The sequence below is a fragment of the Hyposmocoma kahamanoa genome, unplaced genomic scaffold (assembly GCF_003589595.1).
Source record: "Hyposmocoma kahamanoa isolate Upper Pololo Valley unplaced genomic scaffold, ASM358959v1 78, whole genome shotgun sequence".
Classification (NCBI taxonomy): Eukaryota; Metazoa; Arthropoda; class Insecta; order Lepidoptera; family Cosmopterigidae; genus Hyposmocoma; species Hyposmocoma kahamanoa.
The window spans coordinates 25,375,339-25,384,187 of NW_020653945.1; the positions used below are offsets into that span (position 1 = coordinate 25,375,339).

Below are 8,849 nucleotides of genomic sequence, written 5' to 3' on the forward strand. Positions count from 1 at the left end.
GTAAGGCGCCCTTCCTTCTCCTCGCTCATAAATTTTACACGCAGCACCGGGTCAACCAGAACTCACCCACAAACCAGTCTCATGCTCACTCAAACCGACTGGAGCTGACCATTACAGTGGCCATCCATCTGTTTGGGAGCTACGAAACTATAGCCAGACATACATATACACAGAAAAGGCTTAAAACTTGCAACTCTCCTCTTTTTTGCGGCTGGGATTATAATATCTCTGACCAGTGAAAACCACACACACGCAGATATTTTATACAAATAAATTCTTATTATTGATAACTAAATTGTTTCTCACTTGTTACAGATGTGGAGTAACACCAAAGAAGACAAAGGCTAATCGAAGAGTTAGACACAAAACAAAAATGATAACATGACGAAACATGTCACACAGTGGGCAGTTCCATAAAGCTCGGACTAAAAGTGTAACGAGCATGTGTCAAAATGATAGTGAAAAGTGTGGTGAAACCAAAAATCCCTCCCAAAAAATAATCGCGTTCAATTTGTACTATTTCCTCTTTATGATTTGTCTATCACTACAAACTGTGAACTCCAATACTACCAATATGAACAGACATTTAAACACGAATAAAGGTGTGGCTAAAACTATTATATACAACAAACAGAACGATGCCCCAAATGAAGATAACTATGAAGATCACGAACACACAAGTGAAAAAGATTATTCCAAAGTCAATTTTGAACTAAATCCGTATTACTCTAGCGAAGATTTTATACATAAGTTTTACAATAACGAAAATAGTTACAGCAACTATGAGGACTATAAGAAGTACTATTTGAATCCTTCAAATCCTTTGCCTAGAGCCAATGTAAAATTTAAAATAAGTAGTAGGATAGTTCAAACCAAATATGGGAAATTACAGGGCATAGTTTTGGCTATGGATGAGCACAGATATTTGAGTCCTCTTGAAGTTTTTTTAGGTGTACCGTATGCAACACCTCCAGTTGCATCTAATAGGTAAGTTGATTTCAAATGCTAGCTTAGAAGTTGTTAAAGAAATTTTAGCAGATATTAATTCACTTATGTACTGTGGATCAATAAGGGTGGATCGAAGGGACAAATAATTGACAAAGGTCTAAGTGGTCTAAGCGGTATTTCACTTCGGAGTAGAGACTGCTACTTTATAAGTCACAAGTCTGCTGCCGTCTTTGGGCGGGAGCTCCTGGGTGCCAACTTGGGCCCTTTGACGCGATTCAAAGACGTGCTATAAGAATTGTTGACGATATTGAACCACTGTCTTGGAGGAGAGACTTTGCCTCCCTTTGCCTGTTCTATCGCTTGTTCAATGGCCAATGTTCTGAAGAACTGTTTGACATGATGCCAACAGCAATATTTTGTCAACGCACCGCTCGCTACCGACAGGGAGTCCATCCTCACACTCTAGAACCGAGTCTATCTCGTACTGTACGGTTTCAGAGGAACTTTCTCCCACGTACAATTAGGTTGTGGAATTAACTTCCTGTCGGGGTTTTCCCGCAGGGATACAGGATGGAGTCCTTCAAAAAGGATTTGAGAAGGGTCCTAAAGGGTCGGCAACGTGCTCTTGACGCCCCTGGTGTTGCAGGCGTTCATAGGCGACGGTGACCGCTTTTCATCAACCGGGCCGTATGCTTGTTGTTCGCTAGCTAGATAAAATAAAAATAAAAAAAAGGTGACCGAAATTGGGCTGGAACTTGTTAATCGTACATTCTATGGACGTTAGCATAATTGATGATGTTCAGCAGATTCGAATTTTCAAAGTTATTAATTTAAAAAAAATGACAGGCACCCAAAAGTTTACAAATTAAATAGTTGAATTATATCCCGTTTATAAGTCATAACCAACATTACTTTTAATTTTATTTGACATGTGCACATTAAAAAAGATTTAAAAAAATAATTGTAGAATGGAACTACATTTCTGCTTCTCGATATTTGGAATACTTAACATTCATTAATTACAATGTTAAATACTCCAAAGTCAACAAACACACACCTAATGATGATTTCTTTTATTTTTACCCAAAGTGTAGTGTTGTCGTTGACTTACAAATAAATGGACGACGGGTCTAATACAAAAACCACGAAAAAAATGTCCCAAGTCAACCTATTTAAACGTAGTGACATGTAAAGGAAAATGAAAAAGCTAAAACGTTGAATTTAAATTGTCATGTCATCGCAGTACTGTCTAATTTTGCTTGCTTCACTGTCAGTCGAACCAACGAAGACTAAAGCGTGAATGACGCTCTGTATACGATTTTAACGCCCTATAAGTTCGGACACTTTTTAGCGCGGACCCGACGTCCATATAATTGTAAGTCAATGAGTGTTGTTTTTGATTTCAGTTTAAGTGTATTTTTATTAACACACATTAGCAAAGATCATGTAATTACATCATCTTTGCTAAGATGTGTGTTGTAGCAAAGACCAACACGTTGGGTAAAAATAAAAGAAATCATCCATTCTGAGGAAAAAAAATCAATGGTCATTTTGTCAACACTGTCCGATCAATTATTTTATATTGCTAAAAATGTAAACAACAGTGCGAAATGTAAATAATGTAATTCTTCCAGTATCAATTTGATCATGATTATTTTTTGTTATAGAAATTAAACTTACCAAAATTAAGTAGTAGAATAGACATTGAACAAAACTTGACCCTTTTCTGCCTTGGTAAGAGTGCAAAGTATTCAAATGAAAATTATTTTTGCCATAGGTTCAGTCCAACGCGAACACCATCACCATGGGATGGAGTACGAGTATCAGACAGACCCGGTCCGGCGTGCCCGCAGAAACTACCAGATCTTGACGACGAAAGGACCATATTAGAGAAAATGCCTAAAGGCAGACTAGAGTACTTGAAAAGACTGATGCCTTATCTTAAGAATCAAAGTGAAGATTGTCTATATTTAAACATATTTGCTCCTTTGCAAAGTAAGCGATCATTATTTTAATCTTTTCGATATTACTATTTTACGCCCAAATTATTTATGAAAATGTTAACAAGTACTTTAAAAACACGCAACTCTCAAAAGTTTTCATAATATGGCATCTTGTTGTTTACATGAAGATGCCACGTTCTCAGACACTAAACAAACTCCTATTTAGGCAACAATTGGAAATAAAACTATTTGTTCGGATCCAAATTGCGTATTGTTTTTCGAAACAAGCGAACGTATAGGTTTTTTTATAGGTGTCATGGTCTCACTGCTCAAGTTCGCTGTCACAGTCAGCTGTGACTTAGGTCATGTGAAAAGCCCGTGTTTTCTTTGATGAAAATATTTGGATAGATTAAATTTCTTTTCAAATTGTAGTAATCGCGGAAAGCTAAGAACTTGATAGACAATACTTTACAATGTTGTTTCATTCTAGAAGAACGTTAATAAAAAAATAGGGCAATGTTATTAAACAACAATCTGTTAGAACAGTTTAAAATCACATCTATAAATTTGTTCCAAAATACAGACTCTTCTTTCATTTAAGAGCTTTGCTCTTGTAAGTACATTGATATCCATTAATCATTTTTCTTCTGATCAAGCTTTATACAATTGGTGTATATTGAATAAGGAGCTACTTCCTTACAAATAACAATTCTATTACCATTCTCATAAATATGTATAAAGTATATTACAATATGTATCACATGCAGCATATGTATCGCCAAAATAGACGAGCTCTGACTCGTACGGCCAGCGCTGTACTGATAATTCTGGCATCAGAGTTACATAAAATATAAATGAATTCATCATCAGCAGATTGCTTTCTTCCACGCCTCACGTTTTGTGCAATCATCGTGTAAATTATATTCCCTGGAGATTTGCTTCTCATTTCGGTGTGATAAAGTTAATAAATTTCAGAAGTGCGTAATCAATAAATAACACGTTCAACACCTCTTCTCTGTAAATCGTGAATTAATGGCGCGTTTACATTACGTCGACAAGTCGCCTCCGCTTGTACGCCGAAGACGGCAAGCTACCCAGTGTAAATACTGAGTTATTTGATGATATTAGTTTCCTGCCGAAGTCGACCGAGTCACTGTCAAGCGACTCGATCGCCTTCGGCAATCGACGGCTGGCCAAATAAGTTTCAACATGATGTGCACACGGGCGCTGACGGTGCGTTGCATCGTCGCAACACTATGATTTCAACGCACCGAATACTATACGAGCAATGGGATTGCGCAACCTAACCGTTTCAATGCGCCATGTGTCATTTAGTTCTGATTTATATGTAGTCCAACGCAGCGTCCCCGTTCAGGCGTCGCAAGGCCTATGTAATGCATTGTGTGGCATCGCTCTACCTACCCGACCAGTTTTTTGAACGTTTTGAACGATTTGTTACGTATCTGTGCGTTAACTTGTATTTATAATGATTGCCGCAAAGGCGACAGTCGACTCGGTGTAAACAGTGAGTTGACTGCGCCCCCTTCGGCAAGGCGAAGTTGTCTGCCGAAGGCGGTAGTCGACCTTATGTAAACACGCCATAAGATTTATGGATTTAATCTGCTGAAATTGTAACGTCCTCCTGCGAGATAGATACGATGTTGTTTATCTACATTTCTTAGGTTAACATTATATTCACGACGAAAACTCAAAAACACTTACTAACATTATATCTCTAACTTTTGCTAAGCAAACTAGATTTAGTTATATTTCAAGTGATGGATGTAATTCTTGCACGATGGCAAATAAAACACAAAGCCTTTGTTCAGTAAATCTCCAATCAAACAAGTACAGTTCACGGCAAATACCAAACTAAATGCGGATGTGAAATGTCGGACCGTTGTTAGAACACAAACATCTTTCAATTAACAAGAGATAAATGTTTACTTCGACATAACTGTAGCAATTGAGCTACACTAACATAAATTTAATTAGAAATGATTAACAAATATTGGAAACGACAATAACAACGAAATAAGCCCAAAATAGAAAATATTTTTTTTTTATTTTATCGTCATATACGTACAGTAAAAACGAAAATAGAACACTTGTAATATTGCCTTCGGCAGAAAGAAAGACACAAGTAACGAATTCTATATACGGACATAAATGTGTTAAAATATTTGTTCGGTTTTTCTGATAAAAAGAATAGTACGTCTGATATTAAGTAGTTTATGTTGTAAATATAATATAAAACCAGAAATAGAGACGAAATGTCATTTAATTTGTTTGAAAACTATTCTGCCAAGTCATTCCGGTGACAACTGCGCTCCGATTGGCCAGCCCGAATTCGAAACAATTGACGGGTGTCGCCAATTGTTTCACTTCAAATCGCCCAGTTTAACTTGAGCGTTGCTATAATGGCGAAATATTACATATTTAATTAACGGTGAAATGTGATTCCGTTTGTTTTATAATTAGATGTTTTGTTTTTGTCCCACACCACCGAATGGTTCAGCCCTCCATAGTTGGAGATATTATCTTTATTACAATAAATACAAAATATTTTTGGAATATACGGAGACGTACACACAGGTCAGTTGTTGGCGCTGTACTATTTCAGTTTTCTAATTTGTGATTTCAGCGCAAACGAGAGTTAATATTTAAAAGTGATATGGCCCATTTATCTGATGAGTTGCCAGGCCCTTATTTCGTCTCTATTTCTGGTTATATACTCGATGTACATACCGCATGTTTCATACAGAAACTTTCAGTGTGTTCTGTCAGTGTATTTTAACTGCCGTTTTTTTTTAAATACCTTATGTTTGTCTTATGGTTAGTAGAGAAAAAATATAAAAATACTATTACTGCATAAAAGCTTGCAGTATAGTCAACAATTATTGAGATATATTTCTACAAAGAAAATAGGTAGATTGGTCTTTTTTTCCTGATTCCAAATACATATATATGTAACCATTGACTTACAAATAAATGGACGACAGGTCTAATACAAATACCACGAAAAAAATGTCCCAAGTCAACCTTACCAAATATTTAAACGTAGTGACATGTAAAGGAATGTGAAAAAGCTAAAACGTTGAATTTAAATTGTAATGTCATCGCAGTACTGTCTAATTTTGCTTGCTTCGCTGTCAGTCGAACAAATGAAGACTAAAGCGTGAATGATGCTCTGTATATGATTTTAACGCCCTATAACTTCGGACACTTTTTAGCGCGGACCCGACGTCCATATAATTGTAAGTCAATGTATGTAACTCAATTTTGATAAAAATGTTAGTTGTTCCCTGTTCAAAGTTTTTGAATATGCATTATTCTCATTTAAATTTCTTTTCCAGTGGACGAAACCAAACTAGCATTGCCAGTGTTAGTGTACATTCATGGTGATAGCTACTCGTGGAGTTCAGGCAACCCGTACGATGGTGCAGTTTTATCCAGCTACACTGATTTGATCGTGGTCACTCTTAACTTCAGGCTTGGAGTCTTAGGTATGACAAAGTCAAATAATCATTTATTCTATAGGTAAAATTTTTACACTTGAAAACGTCACTTTTTTTTCAATAGTAGCTTAAGCAAGTAGGTCGTTCACAGTGCTGACTTCCTGAAGAACGAGCAAGAAACTCAACTCTTATCAAATAAACTTAAATGCTATGGAATACACTTTGAATCATATTTATGTGTAATCTAGTCTCAGGCCTTCTTTCTATACATCTTTATCTAACACTTATTCTTCAATTTTGTAATATGACTTTTCAATTAGAATACTTTTGATGTAAGTTTTAAACTAAAGAAATGATAATCGTAAAGTATGCTCCATAGTCTTATTGTAAACACATGTACATTACACCATAAAAAAATCGTTTGCAATGTACAATAACAAATAAATATATACAGTTGTGTTTTGAACCCCCGACGCAAAAAGAAGGGGCACATAGATACGTTGCTCTGATCCCAAAGTAAGTATTTTTTAATGATACTAAGTGGCAGGTCGAACAAGTCGTGGACCTGGTAGTAAGCGACATGCCTGTCCATAACAGTTGCAGTGTGCTATTCAGAGCTTTAAAACGCAAAGATCAGAGAGGCACTGCCACTACACCCGCCACCATGAGACATAAGTTGATAAACCCCATATGCCCAGCACCCTTCAAAACCGGAACGCAGGAAGGCTCACATTACTGCTTGGTCGTAGAAATAGGTAAATAGGTACTTTCCTGGACGAACTCTTTCACAAGGAGCTCTACCGCTACTATAGAAGTTGTGTTATAGAAATCGGAAACAACGACGGTACCACAGACACCCAGACCCGAAACAATTATACAAAAGTTAGTTTATCTAGATCATACGTTCCCAAACTTTTAGGTTCATCGCCCACTTGGCAAGATAAAAAAATTTCAACCCCCACCACCATTAAAAATAATTAAAGACACGTATTTTTTATATTACCTTAACACAATTAAATTTTAAAATATTTAGTTTGTATAGATATATCAATTTTATTTTTTTTCAAATGCAATAACACCCCCTGGACAGTATCAACACCTTCCGAAATACGTTTAAGTCTCCTACCATCCTAGGACTCTTCAGCGCTCAGGGGACCAGGGGTAGGGACCACTTTGGGAAACTATGATCTAGATTAACCCGGTCGGTGATCGAACTCAGGACCACAGAGATGAAGACACCATGAAAACCACTGTGCAACCAAAAGGTCAACCAAAGGTCATTAGGAGTTTACAGCCTGTGTCTGTATATCTATGTATCATGAGCTATCCTGTGACATCTGTTCAGACTGTTTAAATATCAACTCATGGTTAGTTACAGTAGGGATCTCAGTCGTAAAATGATAGTTTATTTTACTTCCTCTTGTCCGATGGACTTGAAACTTGGTATACTATGGAAATTTTATAACTTACCATAATAATGGTAACCTTGGTCCGATACTGCAACCAGGTCTGTCCGCAGTCTACCTATCTCCACAATTGCTTGCAGCTGAACTATCGTATTTGGGCACTTTGAGTGAGTCTTGATGAGTAGTTGGGTTACAGACGGTGATTTTTTGCAATACAATGTTTTATATCGGTTTTTAATTCAATTTAATTTGTTATCTATGCTTGAACTACTTAAAAGATTGTCTTACAATGTCGGTAAGTATGCAATTACGAACAAATGGCCATTCAAATACTTTAATGGCCCGAACATTTGTAATTGCCGTTCCTCCCATGTGGCATACAATGTTTTTTATCACACTTGCGTAGAAGTTAACAAAAGGAAAATTAGACTTAATTTTTTTTATATGCGGAGTATGGATCTCGTCAAAATAGTAAATAAAATAGAACCAACCTTAGAATAATAACGCATAGAAACCTAGTCCGCACACGCTAAGTGAGGCAAATTGAAGCGCTCCCAATGGGCCTACACGAGCGGGCGGGCCTTCAGTACTCAAGGTCAACTTGCACCGCGAACGGCTCAAGAAGTTTAGCTAAAAATGACGAAATGTACGGTAAATGAGTGTAAAAATACGTCAGACAAACATAAAATAGATACTATTATACTACACTTTTGAGGGAAATGTTATTCCATGGCATCATATTTGTATATTTGTGTGCGTGCCGCGAGCGTAGATACAAGTTGCTTACGCCTACATGAATTTGATTTTTGCCTCACTTGTGACAGTTCGTTTGATATGAAACTATCATTCTATGAGTTATTATTCTACGGAACCAACTATTTTACATTAGTTTTAATTTAAAAAAATATGTATGTAATTTGCACGAGGCGGTGACGGTCGAGCCGGTAGTTTGTTTGCGGTAGCGGGAGGCGAGAATCGCGAAATTGATAAAAAACCACTACCATTCTAGAAGCGAATGCTGTAACTTAAAAAATGCTATAATATTATAATACTACTCACAAGCAGGAGATGAAAACGTCTTTTTTAATACAGTT

General features: G+C 36.7%; 1 protein-coding gene across 2 annotated transcripts in view; it reads left to right on the plus strand.

The window, feature by feature from the left end:
- The first annotated feature begins 350 nt into the window (after positions 1–350).
- The window catches only part of LOC113232841 (neuroligin-4, Y-linked-like), a 26,053-nt gene continuing 17,554 nt past the window's right edge, over positions 351–8,849 (plus strand). For both annotated transcript variants that reach the window (XM_026467690.1, XM_026467689.1), the window contains exons 1-3: positions 351–987; positions 2,726–2,943; positions 6,248–6,397. In XM_026467690.1, coding sequence (XP_026323475.1) covers positions 392–987; positions 2,726–2,943; positions 6,248–6,397 — 964 coding nt within the window. In that variant the 5' untranslated portion in view covers positions 351–391. The remainder of the gene's footprint in view (positions 988–2,725; positions 2,944–6,247; positions 6,398–8,849) is intronic.